General features: G+C 33.1%; 1 protein-coding gene across 4 annotated transcripts in view; it reads left to right on the forward strand.

Annotated features, from left to right (window-relative positions):
• The window catches only part of LOC126885295 (histone-lysine N-methyltransferase 2C-like), a 173,740-nt gene that overhangs the window by 47,114 nt on the left and 107,464 nt on the right, over positions 1–19,162 (forward strand). For all 4 annotated transcript variants that reach the window (XM_050651808.1, XM_050651810.1, XM_050651809.1 and 1 more), the window contains exons 12-16: positions 1,386–1,741; positions 7,650–8,161; positions 9,958–10,201; positions 10,261–10,639; positions 15,634–15,867. In XM_050651808.1, coding sequence (XP_050507765.1) covers positions 1,386–1,741; positions 7,650–8,161; positions 9,958–10,201; positions 10,261–10,639; positions 15,634–15,867 — 1,725 coding nt within the window. The remainder of the gene's footprint in view (positions 1–1,385; positions 1,742–7,649; positions 8,162–9,957; positions 10,202–10,260; positions 10,640–15,633; positions 15,868–19,162) is intronic.

A 19,162-nucleotide genomic window follows, 5' to 3' on the forward strand; every position in this document is an offset into this window, starting at 1 on the left:
TAGCAAATAAAATTACTCAAACTTGTTTATTTAATAAAATAATCATTGTAATTTTTATCAACAATTAAATTCGAAAAACAATGGGTTAGGATATGTATTTTTTACGTTTAAATTTCAACATTTGACATTTTAAGATTGACGTTATTAAAAGGTAAATAAACAATCGGTATTAATTCCGTAAAAGGACTTACGGATATGAAATTTATATCAATGAATTCTGTTTTACTTACTGTTGATTGCCGAATAAGTACCCTTTCAGACTAAGACACTGGTGTCTGACACCGGCGTCCGCCACCGTGCAGCAAAGCATTGTTTTAAATGAACGACTACAGACGAGCCACTTTTGAGTGTCTGGCTGATTTTAGTAGCTCATGCTTTGCTGCAGTTGAACACCGGTGTCAGACACCAGTGTCTTGGTCTGAAAGGGTACTAGATCGTCCCAATAATTGTATTGATTTCTTTTGGTACTGTTAGCTGAGGTAGATGTTATTCTCCTTTTCATGAACATTTTTCAGTGCGTCACAAATTATAGAAAAAAAGGTAAGTCCGTGATAATACACATTTATGACATTTATTCTAACGTGACATTTTAGTTAAATCTGACAGTTGTCAAATTTTATTTTCAATTTGGAATAAAACCAAATCAATTGTGTCTATTGCATTTATAAAATGGTATTTTCTTTCATTTGTATAGTCTTATAAATTGTACAGATTATATTGATAATATTATTATTTTATTTAATAAATAATTCTTTTTTGATTATGGCGCCATCTATCGACAACTAGAATAATCACCGAACTAGAATAATTACCGAAGTATTCCCAGACGTGCCTTTTTTTCTGTCACATACAATTTAATGCGTTAGAGAGAAATCGAAAAACTGTGACGCACTGAAAGATGATCATGAGAAAAAGAATATGAACCAGATGAAGATTTCGAACTTAATATTGCATTAATCATTTTTTTTTTAATTTGGTTATGAAAATGGTTTGTTTATTTTTCTGTCAAATTCTGCCATCTCTCTAATTGCACATGCACAAGTACAGTTACTGCAGCCAACAGTAGAAAAATCGTGGTTAGTTGACCAAGATTTTTTTAACTTGGTTTAAAGTACTGAAAAACGATAGGAGGGTTAAAATATTGGTTAACATTTAAACTAGGTTAGCTAACCAAAATTTTAACCTGTCACTGAAAAACTGGGCCTAAGAGAAGGTCCTTTTCTTGGAAAAGTTTTTAATACAACATCAACAGAATTAATATGTAAACAAACACAAGCAGATATTTTTATAGGCCCTCTGTTCATCGTTGCCAAATTTCAATGTTCTGGCCTTGCGTTCAATGAGATATGTGTAGGTACAAAATTAATTTTAATTTGTTATAACAGATGGCTCCATGGTTCCTGCGATTGTATAAAAAACGAAGACGATGCCGAAAAATGCGCAGAAGACGGTTACAACTGCATCCTTTGCCGACCAAGAGATGTACCACCGCCTCATCTTGTACCACCACCACCCGCTCCAAAACCACCAACTCCTACGAAGAGTCCTGAAGTTGGGAAAAGTTCGAGTTTTTATTTGGACGGCGTTTACCTAAGCGAGATGGGGAATAGCTTTATTAAATCATTAGCTTTGGAACATCATGCCTCGCGAAAGAAACGGAAAAAACTTCCTACGGTGCAGGATAAAGAAGCCGGTATTATGGCTACAATTGAATCTGTTATAGCAGGCGGAAATTCTGGGGGTAAGTGTATTGTTTTAATTATAGTTATTGTTTACCATGATCCTAGAATGATCAATTACGAGAATCCTCTCAGAATTACTATACTATGTTAATTCCCAAGATAAGTTCCGAGGTCACACTGATCGGTGGGTATGTCGTGTCGATGTAGCTTGTCATTGGTTAGAAATTAATTTTTAACCAGCTCTTAGCTGTTTTGTGTAGATGGGCCTGAAGTAGCTGCTTTTAGTAACTTACAGTCTGATCCACAGTATGCACATATTCTATTACTGAGATATTTTTTCAAGTTTCGAGATAAGGGAATAATACATAGCTTGAAATTTAGTCCATAAACTAGGTAACAATTTAATGGCAGCTAATCTGGAAAGCTCAACGTAGGTGGCGCTTGTGTAGTTGGAGGTCACGTCAACTTGCGTCAACTATTCAAATCAATCTTTTAATTTTAGTCTTTGAATTTAATTTGAGAAAATAAAATGCCTCAATGTTGTGCTGTGCTTTTGTGCTTATCGAGAACATCAGGATACAGGTTTCCCAAAGATATTCTGATGAGAAAAAAGTGAACTGTAGCAACAAGAAGGTATAAATGTCTGCCGACAATAAATGCACGTATCTGCAATAAACATTTTGTTGAAACATATTACGTATTGCCCCTGGATTCGACTGTAAAAAATCGAATACTTCACTATAAAACTCAGATCAACATAAATATTTTTATCTTGGTCTGAGCTATAGAAATAAAATATTAAGACGATGATTAATATAGACCCTTCGATACGGGCTTCCTTTTTTCCAGTAACTCTCGCATTCCAGCAAAAAAAATATCGAAAGAAAATGGGAGAACTGAAACTTATTAATGAAAAGGCGCTTCAAGATCAATTACGAAATGAATTAAAGATCTCCAACGAAAGAATACAAAAATTAGAAAGAGAGGGAAGAAGGAAAAATATTGTGATTCAAGGACTGCAGATTGACACCGATCAACCACTCTTGCTAGGGAATGAGGTAGAAAAATTCATAGAAAAAGAAATGCGAGTGAAAGTAAACGTTAATGAAGCAAGAAAGCTGAGAGACAAAATATATTTGGTAGAGATGGATAGCAAGACAGAAAAGACCAAAGTAATGCAAAATAAGATGAAACTCAAACAACTGAGAGAAAGAATATACATAAATGATGATCTAACGAAGGGCGGAAAGGGAAATAATGGCCAAAATAAGAAGAATTGCTAAGGAAGAGAAAATTAAAGGAAATAGCACAAAAACAAGGTACCAAAGACTGACAATAAACAATGAATTATGGAAATGGAAAAAAGAAAAGGAGCAGCTGAAAAGAATAGAACACATTGCAAAATACTAGAATTAAGTGCAGTATTAGGAGACCCAACAAAGATGACCCGGCAAAGAAAACGGAAACGAGAATCGAAAAATAATAAACGAGATAATGGCAATAAATAAGAACTAGTTAAAATAGCGACGTGGAATATAAGAGGATCATCCAAGGAAGGGAAACTGAAGCGTCTAGTAAACGAAGCCAAAAAATATAAATTTGATCTTGTGGCAACAAGAAACTAAGCAACTGGGACAGGGCAGTTAGGAAATAGATATGGCTATATAAACAGTGGAGCCTGTTAAAGGGCTTCCCTTTTTTGCAGTAACTCGCATTCCTTCTCAATTCGTTTTCAACGTACAAACAAAGTCCAAGATCCATATTTTTTGCCATAATTTATTATTTATTAAATCGCAAACAAAAACACCATATACAAACTACACGAATTGTCAAAATGTTGACCCCCCCAACTACACTAGCGCCGCCAAGCGAGAGCAACGGCGTACATAGCTGCCATTCGAACTTTTGATCATTGATATGACCGCCCCAGTACCGCAAAACGTGGCCGCTTCTTATATAGATTTCATCACTTCAATTCTAAAACAAATCCTGGTAATATCCACTGTGAATTATTTTCCTTCAATCGTCATAAAAAGCCGATGTTTCAACACATGGATTTTTTATATCTAATAAATGGATGAAGGATACAGTTTTTGTTCCAAACGTAGCAATCGTTTCAGCAATTTTTCGTGCAACTTTTTTATTCCAAATTGTTGGCCCCTGTACATTTTTAAAATGACTTCTGTATGATCTTTCACTCACACAATTTTAAGTATAGTGGCATTCAACCTTTCTTTCCCATTTTATCCTGCCTCTAGTTTTTCTCTGCTATTCCCTTACTCCTGCCTTTTGTAACTCTTCTTAAACTCCTTGCAGCCACTTTGATCTTAGTATTTCCCTTTTTTCTTCCTCCTGGATTCCATTCTATCATAGCGTATGTTACTGCTTCATCTGCTCACCAGATGTAACCTAGCCATCTAGTTCTACATTGCTTTATTTTGGTCACAATATCTTCTTTCAGTGCTTTCTTAATCTCTACCATTTGTTCTGCTTCTATATTCATTTTGATCTGATTTTTCTCAATATGATTTTTATAATCTTTCTTTCCACTGTTCATGAGTCTTCTTCATTTTTTTAGTCGTTGTCATTGTTTCTTCTGCATATAATAATATTAGTCTAATTATTGTGTCATATATGTTTATCTCAGTATTTTAGTCAATATTTTGCCTTTAAGTAATCTGTGTGCTATCTTTATGAATTTTACAACGTAAGGTTTCCCGAAACTTCTATACAACTCAATGTTGCAACGCCTGCGCCACAATCCTTAATATTCTTTTATTGATTTTTATATTCTTCTTAGGATTTTTTGCTCGAAACATTTATGCAGTTTTTGGACCTTCTGTGTAAGTGACCACGTTTCTGCTTCATATGAACATAATATAGTCCACAGTACATCGTCCTTTTTTGAAAATGATTACAAAAGTTTTCAAAATGGTTTCAATTGCTAGTATGGGCAGATTATCCGAGAATGGGTCATTTTTGGGAAAAGTTATTTACCAGCAATTTTATATATTAATAATATAGGTATGCAAAGTAAGCAGATAATGTGTTACTTTTTTTATAAACAAAATGGCGCCCGAAAATCGTGTTTTTTTCAATTTTTGCTCTATAACTCTAAAGATTTTAACTTTACACCAAAAACACCCAGATAAAAATTCACCGTAATTAAATTCTGCATAGAGACATGTTTTTCTCGATTTACTTCGTCGAAAATTTTCCTCGGAAAATGCGGGTTTTTCCAACAAAATCTTTAATTTTCAACTAAAATTTTAGGTAAGTAATTATTTATCAATAATTAAATAACTTGGTGATCTAAAAGTTCTTTTGGTATAGATTATATTTCCAGAAGCCGATGGAAATTAATGAACAGTTTAGCAACGATTAAATTGTTAATTAAACATTTACGGTCGCTATAATAACCACAATAATTATGATGCATAAGAATAACTATGATATTTGTATAAAAAAAGCACTGTACCTATCTAATGTACTTTTCAGAATTGAAATTGGACTATTTAAGCGGCCTCAGGAATATTTTAAAAGTATAAACAATTTTTTGACTTAATACAGATACAGACTTAATAAACAAATAGAATATCTCGGGAAATATTAAATTAAATCATGAAAACGGTATTTAGACCAGGGCGCATCTGTAAAAATATTAGTACATTTGGACGTTGAGAGGTGACTCAAATTTTTTTGCAGAAATTGCTTGAAAATAATTCAAATAATAATATTTGAGTTAGCCTCCCTCTCAAAAAGGTCCGGAACATTGTTTAAATAATCAAAATGTCAAAAAATGAAGGAGAAATTCGATTTTTTCTTCGTTTTTTGATTATAACTTTAAAAGTATTCATTTCCAAAAAAAGTTGTACTGACATAAAAGTTGCGTAATTAAATTTCCTATAATATAGAATTGGTTAAAAATTTAAAAAATAGTCACCCTTGTTGCAAAATAGCAATAATTGCGAAAAAACCATACAAAAACAAGTATTCGCATTTTACGTTTTTCAACCATTTATGCTACACTTAGGACCTTCATATTTCACCCAGAAAAACTTCATGATACAGTAAAACAATACTGCAAATTTCATTAAGATCGGTTTAATAGATTTTGCAAAATAAATTTTGCAATCCAGCTTTCGCAAAAAAAATTCATTTTTTCAAAATGTTACAGGACTAAAAATAAAGCAGATAGCAAGTTGATTTTTTTTGCATATAGAAGTGTACTCTACCTTTCATTTGCAATTTGTAAAATTAAAATCGATTAACTACCACGGCGTCAGGAATTTTTTTAAATAAACATTAATTATTGGTGCTACGCTCAGGACAGCGGATAGTTTGCTTTGATTGGGCATTCCAATGACCTTTGATAATGATTGATACATTTTAATTTTTATTACATTTCGATATAAATAAATAAATTTGATTATTGCAAAATAAAAACACATACTCTATCCTTTGAAATAACACTTTTTTAGCAAAAACTTTCTTTGTTCATATATTTTAACTTAGAGAATAAAAGTTTATTATTTTTAAACATATGCAATTGTTTAAACAATATTTCACAAACAATAATAAAATTAGTTTGATTTTTGTGGAATTAAAATATTAAAATACAACAAAATATAGAGTAAGAAAATAATATATCAGATAAAGATTGGAAGAAATTTTGGTGGAAATCAACTTGTGTGAATCGAACACCGCTGTCCTGCGCGTAGCACCAAAAAGTAATGTTTATTTCAAAAATTTCTTGACGCCGTGGAAATTAATGGATTTTAATTTTGCAAATTGCAAATGAAAGGTACAGTTCACTTCTATAAGCAAAAAAAATTCTACTGGCTATCTGCTTTATTTTCAGTCCTGCAACATTTTAAAAAATGAATTTTTTTTGCGAAAGTTGGATTGCAAAATTTATTTTGCAAAATCTATTAAACCGATATTAATGAAATTTACATTGTTTTACTATATCATAAAGTTTTTCTGGGTAAAATATGAAGGTCCTAAGTATAGCATAAATGATTGAAAAACGTAAAATGCGAATACTTGTTTTTGTATGTTTTTTTCGCAATTATTGCTATTTTGCAACAAGGGTGACTATTTTTTAAATTTTTAACTAATTCTATATTATAGGAAATTTAATTACCTAACTTTTATGTTAGTACAACTTTTCTCAGAAATGAATAGTTTTAAAGTTATAATCAAAAAACCAATAAAAAAATCGAATGTTTCCTTCATATTTTGACATTTTGATTATTTAAACAATGTTATGGACCATTTTTAGTGGGAGGATAACTCAAATATTATTATTTGGGTTATTTTCAAGCAATTTCTGCAAACAAATTTGAGTCACCTCTTAACGTCCATCTCAAAACAGATGCGCCCAGGACTAATTAGAAAGAACGCGGCAGGACCTCGATTTTTGATTCGCTTCGTATCTTTTTAGTGTACAGATAACGAATGATCGATAACGAAGCGAAGGGTTAAAAATCGAGGTCCAGGACGCTTCTTTTAAAAGAAAAAAACCGTTTAATTGCGATGAGTGGTTCCTGAGATACAACCGGTCAAAGTTGACCGGCATGTACGGCGAAGATATAAACAATACGATGGTCATTTTCGAACTATCACCTTTTCATTTCGGTCCTCTTTCTCCACACAAATTTTCATAATATGAAAGATATTATCTTTAAGACTCCCTAACATATTATATTTAAATTATTAAACATATCGGTATTACGAGTGAAAAATACCAAAAATACCAAAATTTCAATCCAAAATCAGGTTGGCGAAAATGGAATCTTAAAGTTCAAAATCGGCATTCGTTAAAAAAAAATGCATTTTCTCGGCTTCCCATGGAGCAATTTTCTTCATTTTTTTTGTTCTCAAGTAACTCGAGTAGAGCCACCTAACTAACGTATTATTAAATGTCGAAAGTTCCTTTGTTATGTTATAATAAATTATTTATAGGAGCCACTGCTTTAGATGACAGCGCTAAACTAGAATTGGTCGACGTCAAAGACGAGCCTCAAGAGCTATACAAAGAAGGCATGATTTGGACAAAAGAGGATGGTCCCGCACCTGAAGGTTTCACGGTGTTCACGATGGAGAGCGGAATCAGTGTCTTAAGGCGCAAGAGACAACGGAATCTACAGAAACTAGGCATAGGTGGTTTTCTAGTCAGAATGAGAGGCATTCGAACCGGTCAGGATAACGATGAAATCGATTCCTCGGTAATCCAATCTGGCAGTGCCACACCTACAGAGCTCCTACCTCCCATGCCCGTTGACGGAGATAAACCAAAAAGAAAACCGATTAGAAGAAAACCGAAAAGCAAGCTAGCTGAAACTTTTCCGGCGTACTTACAAGAAGCCTTTTTCGGTAAAGATCTTTTAGAAACCGTTGATTGTAAAAAAGAAGTTGACAGTTGTAGCAGCGATGACGAAAAATCTGTCAAGTATAAATCTATCAATTTGTCTCAGGTGAGTGATTCAGTATTTTATTTTTATTATTTTTTAATTATTAAAATTTTAATAGAATCCATATAAAATTATTAAGAGGAAACAGTAGCGATCAACAGGTAGCAACAAAATATAACTTCGGGAGATAGTATGAAGAACACAAAAGACAACATTAAACTGATTTATTTTTATTTACTACTAGCATTATCATGTAAATAATATACACATTTTTTAATATTTCGCAGTCTTGTCACCTTAATTTTATTTTTTATTTATTGGCCATTTTAAAATATGAATTCTTAGAGAGCTAACTTACTATTTGGTTTTTTTTTGCCATTGTAGCATTTTTATAAAATCGATTTTTTATTCATTCATACTTTTCACCAGTTCCTCTTCATCTTCGGAAATATGACCTGACGCAGGATCCAGTTCCTTAGTTTCCGCATATTTGAGGCTGTATTCTTCCTCTCGTTGTTTGCTTTGTTTGTTCCTGGCTATTGTTGTCACTCGAGGAGCTAGTGAATGAATGGTCGCTCCAATAGAGCTTGGTCACTCCAAATGAATGGTCACTCCAACGGTACATTGTCCTGATGAAAAAGAATTTTTTTTCTCTAAACCGAATCTTTTCCACGATTTTTTTCCGTCAGCTGGTCTAAAAGGTTACAATAATATTCAAAATTATCAAAATATCCAAAATTGATTGTTCACACCACTCACTTGGTTCTTCACACAAAGAGCCAGGTTCACACCACTATTTAGCTTCTTGATGTGGTATAGGATCATGGTGATAGACCCAAGTCTCATCCATAGTGATGAATCGATGCACAAAATCTACTTTATCCTTTCGAAAAGGATTGCTTACACTGCCCAATGAGATGCTTAATAGGCTTCTATTAAATCTCTTTCAGCCAATTGACGATTTTCCTATTGGGACCGTGCAAGTTCGGCAAAGCGACCTCTATTTCTACGCTCTGTACTTTTATTCGCACTTTTAATTATATTGGCCAATTATATTAGTCCTGGTTGCTGGATAATTGTCAAGGCCATAGTCCAAAAAAATAATAAGAAGAAAAAATAATATGCAGGTTATGCTATGCAAACGTAAACAATTGTATGTAGTAAATAAAATTAGTTATTAAAATGCAGTACTGCAAGCAAAATACAATTAATTAAATTTACCTTTATATAATAATTGTATATCATATCAATATTGTGGCGCAATATATAATTTTTCTGCTTCAATGACAGAAGGTATGAAATATACGTCAATTTGACAATTTCAATTGACAATATGAATTATTTAAGATAGTTGCAATATTTCTCCGCGACTCGCGCACGGTCGTTTCTCGTTTCCCTTCCAAGTACTTGCACACCGCGAATACGATATCCTGTAGTTTTTCTACGATTTCTATTGTTGCTGTTTTTGAAGGCTTGTACGACAACGTTTAAATTCAACAACCCATCTTTCTACTATACTAATTGAAGCCGAAGAGTCCTTATACACTTTCAAATTTGTTCATAAATTTCCTTTGCTTTTAAACCTTCCAAAAATAAAAATTCCATCACTGATTTTTTCCATTGTAAAAAAATACTGTGACCCGTCGATACTAAATGACTTGTCCATGAATTGACAGATTGAAATGAAACTTCACATACTAGTAGAGCTAGTAGCAACGCCCTCGCTTATCGAACCGCAAAACTTCAACATATTATATAATTTATTATAAAACGAATTAATGGGGTTTAATTAAACTTTACAGTAAACTAGTAAATAATATCGGAATAGGAAATAGTATTATGGATTCTGTGTGTTTTAGGATGAACTGATGGCTGTAGCTGCAGTCTCGAGCAAAAGTGAAAAGCAAGCAATAGCCAGTATTAAAGACTCACTGAAGGATATTAAATCATCTTCAATGATAAAGGAAGAAGACGACGATAATACAGAAGACTTAAAAGACGTGCTTGCCTTACCAGGTGATTTACTTGATGCAGAAATAGTCAATAGCATTATGGAAGATGACGACGAGCTTACTAAAAATACAGAATCACTGGATGCTTTAGGTATTTGTAAGCACATTCTTAATATGTAAATGTTGTTCTTGACATTTAATATTTTTTAGATACCAACCTGCAAGATGCTAATGAGTTGGCTGATACATTGGGCAGCTCTGGAAATTCGAAAGAAACCAAAGATGAGTTAAGTGATATTTTAGGGCCACATTTTAATTTGGAATCGATTTCTAATATCAACAGCAAGGACGTAGAAGACATATTTAAGGGTGTATTGACTGATGAATCACAGGAATCACAAGAGAGCAGCAATTTCGCTCTACAAGGAAGTAATCTATTTTCCAACAATACTCCTCAACAAAGTCTAGCTCAGCATTCCATGATGACCTCTGCTGTTCGTCCTAAAACGTTACCCAATGTGAGCCAAGTTAATTTGAATTCACCAGTAGGATTTCCTCCACCATCACCCTACCACTCAGAATATAGCAAGTAAGTTATAAAAAGTGTTTTTTTAGAGGTATATATCTGTGGCGACACGCTTTAATTACTATTTTTGCTAATTCTATTTTTTAATAACTTTTCTCAAAACGGTCATATAAAATTCACATTTAATATACAAACCAGATGCTAAGAAGTTTTACGAAACGAAATGTATCCCTAATGTTTTTGGTGTGTTCAGTTTAAGAAACTGAATTCCCCATAAATTAATTACCTTATCACACCTTATGTCAACGCACTTTGGAAATGCATTCGAAGACGTTTCTTAAAACTACAGAAAGGTTCTGAGCTTTTAAAACGCCAGATGTAGTAATTTATTGCCTTTTCTAGCCATATTGTAAAACCGCAAACATGATGACTGTGTTGTGGTCTCTTCAGTATCGTCACAGCAGGCAGGCAGTTCAGACGCACCCTCGCTGCCCCAAAACAATAAACAATCCTTTTACGAGATGAATAAGCACGCATTTTAACCAAAAATAAAATAAATATTACTGTTCGTTGTTTACACTTATTTTTAATTGATTCCGTAACCTACCATCGGAACAGATCTTTGAATTGGAATAAAACAAAAGATGATTTTTTTAAATTGACATTATTTGAAAGAGAATATCTTGGCATTATAATTTAAATATGATTTCTGGCATATGACCTCCACGGCTGGCTCTGACGTAGGCTAATCTGGAGGTTCAATTTTCGATGACATTTTCCAACATTTTTGGTAGTATATCGGCAATAACGAGACGAATGTTGTCCTCCAAGCGGTCAATCGTTTCAAGGCTTATCAGCGTAGCGTAGACTATCGACTTTACGACTCGGAAACGTGAAACTATGCGGTTTTCAAACGTTTCCTTCAATAAATCAATAATTGTGGCACGAGCTTTGTGTCATGTTGTGTGGTCACAGCTTCTGCACATCCTTGGTTGTTCAATTGAGGAATGACAAAGTCGGTATTCATGGCTCTATATCGGTCACCATTGACTGTAACGTTCTGGCCACCATCGTTTTTGAAGAAATATGGACTGATGATTCCACCAGCCCATAAAGCACACAAAACAGTTATAGACCAGGGCGCATCTGTAAAAATATTAGTACATTTGGATGTTGAGAGGTGACTCATATTTTTTCGCAGAAATTGCTTAAAAATAACTCATATAATAATATTTGAGTTATCCTCCCACTCAAAAAGGTCCGGAATATTGTTTGAATAATTAAAATGTCAAAAAATTAAGGAAAAATTCGATTTTTTTCTTGGTTTTTTTATTATAACTTTAAAAGTATTCATTTTCGAGAAAAGTTGCACCGACATAAAAGTTGCGTAATTAAATTTCCTACAATATAGGATTAACTGAAAATTTTAAAAATTGTCACCCTTGATGCAAAATAGCAATAATTTCGAAAAAACCATAAAAAGATAAGTATTCACATTTTACGTTTTTCAACCATTTATGCTACACATAGGACCTTCATATTTCACCCAGAAAAACTTTATGATATGATAAAACAATACTGTAAAATTTCATTAAGATTGGTTTAATAGATTTTGCAAAATAAATTTTGCAATCCAGCTTTCACAAAAAAAATTCATTTTTTCAATATGTTGCAACACTGAAAATAAAGCAGACAGCAAGTTAAATTTTTTTTACATATAAAAGAATACTGTACCAGTACATTTCATTTGCAATTTGCAAAATTAAAATCTGTTAACTACCACCGCGCGGCGTCAGGAATTTTTTAAAATAAACATTAATTTTTGGTGCTACGCGCAGGACAGCGGATACGTTCGCTCTGATTGGACATTCCAATGACCTTTGATAATGATTGATAAATTTTAATTTTTAGTACATTTCGAAATAAATAAATTTGTTTATTGCAAAATAAAAACACATACATTGAAATAACACTTTTTTTAGCAAAAACTTTCTTTGTTCATATATTTTAACTTAGAAAATAAAAGTGTATTATTTTTAAACATATGCAATTGTTTAAACAATTTTTCACAAACAATAATCAAATTAGTTTGATTTTTGTGGAATTAAAATATGAACAAACAACAAAATATAGAGTAAGAAAATAATATAAGTATTAGAGAAAGATTGGAAGAAATTTTAGTGGAAATCAACTTGTGTGAATTGAACACCGCTGTCCTGCGCGTAGCATCCTCTGTATCCTCGTAGCGCTGTCCTGACCAATTCGTGACGCCGTGGTAGTTAAACGATTTTAATTTTTCATATTGCAAATTAAAGTTACAATATTCGTATATTTGTAAAAAAAATTTAACTTGCTATCTGCTTTATTTTCAGTCCTGCAAAGTTTTGAAAAAATGAATTTTTTTTGCGAAATCTGGATTGCAAAATTTATTGAACCGATCATAACTAAATTTACAGTATTGTTTTATCATATCATAAAGTTTTTCTGGGTGAAATATGAAGGTCCTAAGTGTAGCAGAAATGGTTGAAAAACGTAAAATGCAAATACTTGTCTTTTTATGTTTTTTTCGCAATTATTGCTATTTTGCAACAAGGGTAACAATTTAAAAAAAAATTGTAGGAAATTTAATTACGCAACTTTTGTTTTAGTGCAACTTTTCTCGTGAAGTGAATTCTTTGAAAGTTATAATCAAAAAACCAAGAAAATAATCGAATTTTTCCTTCATTTTTTAACATTTTGATTATTTAAACAATGTTCCGGACCTTTTTGAGTGGGAGAATAACTCAATTATTATTATATGGGTTTACTGCAAGCAATTTCTGCAAAACAATTAGAGTCACCTGTCAACGTCCATCTCAAAACATCGCCTTGGACTATTAGTTTTCCTTTTTGTAATGGTGTCTCAACAAACACTTGAGGATTATCTTCACTCCAAATACGGCAGTTATGTTTGTCGACGTAGCCATTCAACCAAAAGTGAGCTTCATCGCTAAACAAAATTCGCTTATGAAAATCTGGGTCAACGTCAATCACGTTTTGAGCCCATTCCGCGAATCTACACCGTGCTAGGTGATCGTCTAACTTCAATTCTTGCATGAGATGGATTATGTAAGCACGCAAACGAAGATCTTTCCGCAAAATCTTCCATAAAGTGGATGGACACATCGCCAACTTCTGTGCATGATGGCGGATAGACTGATTGGGGCCTTCCTCTATGTTACGCTCTACACTAGCAACAACTTCTTCTGTACAAACTGTGCGACTCCTCTATGGATGCATTGTAACGGTTCGACACGTTACGAAATTATTTTTGAACTTTTTAATTATTTTTATAATTATTCTCCTTTGATCTCTTAACTAAATTTCTCCAATTTGCTCGTAATTCCCAATTATAACTACTATTTACGTAGACCTAATTTCTTTATGTGATTTAGTATTGGTGTGAATTGGTCCATCAATCTTCCTGGCCGTTCTTCTCTGGATATGCTTTTATGAATCTGGTGTCCATTGACAGTCCGACTTTGGATTAAGTGTCCGATTCCACATTTATTTTGGTTATTGAGTTTTGGATTCCTTTGGTATGTTTATTATTGGTATTATTTGGCATTGGTGCGAATTGTTCCATAAATCTTCCTGATTGTTCTTCTCTGGATATGCTATTATGAATCTGATGTCCATTGTTAGTTCAATTTTGGATTAAGTGTTCGATTCTTTACTTATTTTAGTTACTGATTTCTTTGATCTTACTTTGTTATATTTACTAGTGATATTGTGCGAATTGGCTCACACCTTTGCCTGGTTGTTCCGTCCTTGGATATACCCTTTATAAATCTGATGTCCATGGGTAGTTCAATTTTGGTTTTAGTGCCCAATTCGACACTTAGTTGTTAACATGAACTTTAATGCAATATTTAGTTTTGTTTTGACCTTTAAACAATATTATGCCAATATTTGGTAGCAGAGAGTAACATTTTAATATGAGTTTGAGTAATATATTTATTTCTTCTCATTGATCCTTAGTTTCTGTTTAGTGGTAATCTTGCGAATCAACGTGGAATGTTAGAATATTGCAAATTTAGCTGTCAATATTTTGAAGTTTAGGAAAAAAAATTAGATACATTTTTTTCTCCGAGTAGAAGGGGATTGTAACGGTTCGACACGTTACGAAATTATTTTTGAACTTTTTAATTATTTTTATAATTATTCTCCTTTGATCTCTTCATTAAATTTCTCTAATTTGCTCGTAATTCCCAATTATAACTACTATTTTCTCTTATATTTTAAAAATATTTATTTTATGACGTCATAACAAAATAAGTGATGAATCGGACACTTAATCCAGAATCGGACTATCAATGGACACCAGACTTATATAAGAGCATATCCAAAGAAGAACGATCAGGAAAATTTATGGACCAATTCTCACTAATATTAAATAAACTAAATTAGGTCTGCATATACCCTCATCCAGTAATATGAGCCTATCAAAACTAAATTATTGGATCCAGTGGTAAATAATACTGAACAAAATAAATAAATTAAGTCTACAGCGTATCATCATTTAGGCTACGGCTCCACGGGCTGGAAATTGACGCTAGCAGTAGCCGCAAAACGAACTTAAGGTTCCACGGAACGGAATAGGAGTAGCCGAACTGAACCGACTACGCACAAGTCCTGTAGTCGGTACAGTTCGGCTATTCCTATTCCGTTCTGCGGAACCTTAAGTTCGTTTTGCGGCTACTGCTAGCGTCAATTTCCAGCCCGTGGAGCCCTAGCCTTAGAGTAAACGTGGTGCGGAAACGTTCCATGGTTAATTGAATTAGTTGCTATGAATGAAATGAACAGAACCATGATTTTTAAAATAAATTTGCACAATTTGGAAGCGTTGTTCAGGTATCAGTCTATTTACGCTGAAATGACAAAACAAACTAAACACAAATCGCTTCACAGCGCTTGCCTGTTAAAAAAAATGTTGCCAACTTATATTTCTATACCTCTAAAAAACACCCATTATTATCAAAAACATTTTCATATACTAATAATTTTTATTTTTGTAGTAGCCCTCAGTTCAGTCCTGCTTTTACGGAATCTCCTAACGCTTGGGTGGGAGTTCCCGAAACTCCTGAAATAGACAGTACCAATGTCGGAGTTCCTTCAACGTACAATCAGCGTTCCTCGGAAAAGATGAAAGCCGACGAAAGTTTGGGCAACGGTGCTACCATCTCAGCCGTTCTATATGCTAATATGAATCATCCAGAATGGAAGAAAGATTTCCCGGTTTGGTCTGATAGGTATGTTGACATTTAAACTTACATTTTCACAATGATACAATTATTTAATTGTTGCGAGAGTAATTGGGTGAGAAAATCAAACCAAGAAACTGCTAAAGTTATAGAATATTTTTTTTGTCCGCTTTATATATCATAAATTTCGTTTCAAGGTTTTTATTTACCACTTTGAAAAGAATAAGCATAATCCAAATCAAAAATGAATAACCATTTTCAATTTCGTTGCAACACGAAACTACAGCCGAATCACATTCTAGTTCAATCAGAGAGTGCTGCAAGCACCTCTACCGGTTTCGAAACTTATTAGCCTCTCATCAGGAGGCACATATGCTGCTCTCTCTGATCCAACCAGGATCTGCAGGCCGGGGTTTTTCCTGGTTGGATCAGAGAGAGCAGCATATGTGCATCCTGATGAGAGACTGATAAGTTTCGAAACCGGTAGAGGTGCTTGCAGCATTCTCTAATTGAATTAGAATGTGATGCGGCTGTAGTTTCGTGTTGCAACGAAATTGAAAATGGTTACTCATTTTTGATTTACATGTTTACTCTGATTGAAGTAGACCATTCCCGTTGGAACTTTACCGCGCTGAGCAGATGCGATGTGAATTATAAATTGTAAAATTCCCTTATCTTCCTTAGTCTCAGCATCCGTTATGGCTTGCAAATTTTAGAAGCCTCGGAGGTGTAACCAGAGAAGGTTCCCATTGTTTTCAATCTGGTAGGATGTAGAGCAACATTTTTGGTGTTGTTTTGTGTGCTATTAGATTGAAAACTTAGTCTTTTTTTTCATAATCCAAATGTTTATTTTTACTGCCAAATTCTTCTAACGAGATAGAGGAATCTGGCTTCTTTTATTTCGATTTTCTCTCAAACCCGCATGGATTTTAAAACAATATATGAATTAAACAGCAACATAGTAATGGTTTACTTTTATATGGACCAGGAATAGCAGACTAGACAATTATTATAAGTAATAAAATTACATTTTCTCAGAAGCAGTTGATAATTCAATTAAAAAAAAAAGTACAAACTGCGTTTTTCTCGAAATGACATTTTTTACATACGGAACACTAATTTTCTAAAAACTATTCTTCAAGACAATTATCTACTTTTTAGAAAAAAAAAACAGAAAAATTAATTTTGATACAAAAATTGGTAAAAAAAAACGATTTTTCTCAAATTTTTTCTTTAAATGTCCGCCATTTTGTGTATTTTTTTAAATTTTCGATTAAGAGTGGTTGATTGTTGATACGTTAACTTAGACCCTCTTTAGAAAAAGGGATACTGGGGACTAATAAATATTTTTTTGTTTTATTTCAGACTAAAATAATATTTAAAAAAATCATGTTTGTACTTAATCAGCCCTGTGATGGATGACCGAACTTATCGTTAACGTAAAGTTATCCTGTAGTTATGTTATGTTATAACCATCGAATTGGTGTGATGTATCATACTTAACTTAACTATTTGCGTTATTTATTGACAGTTCTTGAGTTATCTGGTCACTTTATAACGCGACGTTAAACCTCAAGTTATGAGACAACTCTGTAGTTATGCAAGGTTAGGTTCATCTTTTGACTTGTTTTTAGACAGAAATCAAGTGAATTTAGAAGCTAGTAATTTAATAATTAAGAATAGAAGGGTAATACAATTTTAAAAATTATACAAAAATCAAATCGAGCGATATAAGTTGAAATTTTATTTTAAGTACCTACTGAGCTTTCTATCCAGAGTTGCCAGATGATATTTTATAAATCCCCCACTTGGAAACTGAAATTCCCTGAAATTGAAGCTCAAATACCCCAGAGTCCCCAAATTTAAATTGTTGCGGCATTTTAATAAATTATTAGTCAAATGAAGAGAACAGTAAAGCAAAATTCATACTATAGTTCGAGAAATTTATATTGTGAAACAGCTTTAAGGTCGGCAAAATTTGGTATTCTTTGTCAAAGATGTTTTAAGAGGCGGTTCGTTTGATGACATCTGTTTTTCACACCCACATAATCGGTCCCCTCAGACATATACAAGTTTTACAAAACTTTTAGTTCAGTAGTATGTCTTACTGGAGTATAGGTGTGTGATTTAAAGCTCGATAATGGAGTGTAAAATGTTGTTTAATTTAAGATTAATTTATTAATTAATAATTAATTTTAGTACATACGATATGTCCTGCTTTAACGGTATATCTAAGTAAAAATAAATATTTTTAATTACATATTTAATCACAAGAAAAAACAACCAGCCTCCGAACTATATTAAAGGGGAACTAACAGGACTGACAAATCTGACCCATTTCACTGTATTGGTTACTTAAACTATACAATATCAACGAGGGCCATGGAAATAATTCATAGTTCCTATCGTCTTTGATTATATGGGAGTATAATATACAGTTCTATGTACATTCGCAAATTTAATTTACCATGACCCCTTAAAATCATCCATAATTTTCAGCCCCCAAAAAAATCCCACTACAATTTCTGCTTAGAAAAATTTCAATAGACGCTTTCAAATTAACCCAAAATTTTGGGAAAATACACCAATCTGGCAACCCTGTTTCTATCTACCGTTTGAAAGCAACTTAGAAACACCAACGAACCCAAACAGCTGTTTGCTGTTCGGTCATCGGCGGTAGCCGACGACGGGTATGTTCGGAACAATCTCTCGCGCTCACTCCAACTTGTACTATTTCTACATAAGGTTCTCTTTGTTACTTCAAAATTTGTTCCTCAAAACTTCTTTCTAATATAACGTTGATGATATAACTATCTCATAACTGCGAGCGATACATCACACCAAATTTTACCTATATAGTTATGGGCACGTTATTCCTGAGAGTTATCTTAACTTTAACTCAAACGTAACTTAACTTCGGTCATCCATCACACGACTGATTAGAACAAAGGAGATGGGAATTTTTTTTGAAAATATGCTTTTTTTAATGTTTTAATCCGTACTAGTACACTTCGCGTCAAAAAAAACTGGTACACTTTTTTTTCCCAATGTAAACCTGTGTTCAGACTGGACACAATGGCTCGTGAATCACGGCGTTGTTGCCAGCACAGATAATGGAATTGCACTAAATCTAAATACAAAAAATAACGTTCAAAAATCATGGTGGTGAATCGTAAAACGGGCCATAGGTAACTCAATGTAAAATTCTAAACTGTTAAATTCCTGCTTCCCTAATCATTTTACAACAAAACTCATGAGAAGCTATTTATATGGGATTAAAATCTGTATTAAAAACAAAAGCTAAAATTGTTCTAGGATTTAAACACATTCCAACATTTTGAAA

The sequence above is a fragment of the Diabrotica virgifera genome, chromosome 5, assembly GCF_917563875.1.
Source record: "Diabrotica virgifera virgifera chromosome 5, PGI_DIABVI_V3a".
In the NCBI taxonomy this organism is placed as follows: Eukaryota; Metazoa; Arthropoda; class Insecta; order Coleoptera; family Chrysomelidae; genus Diabrotica; species Diabrotica virgifera.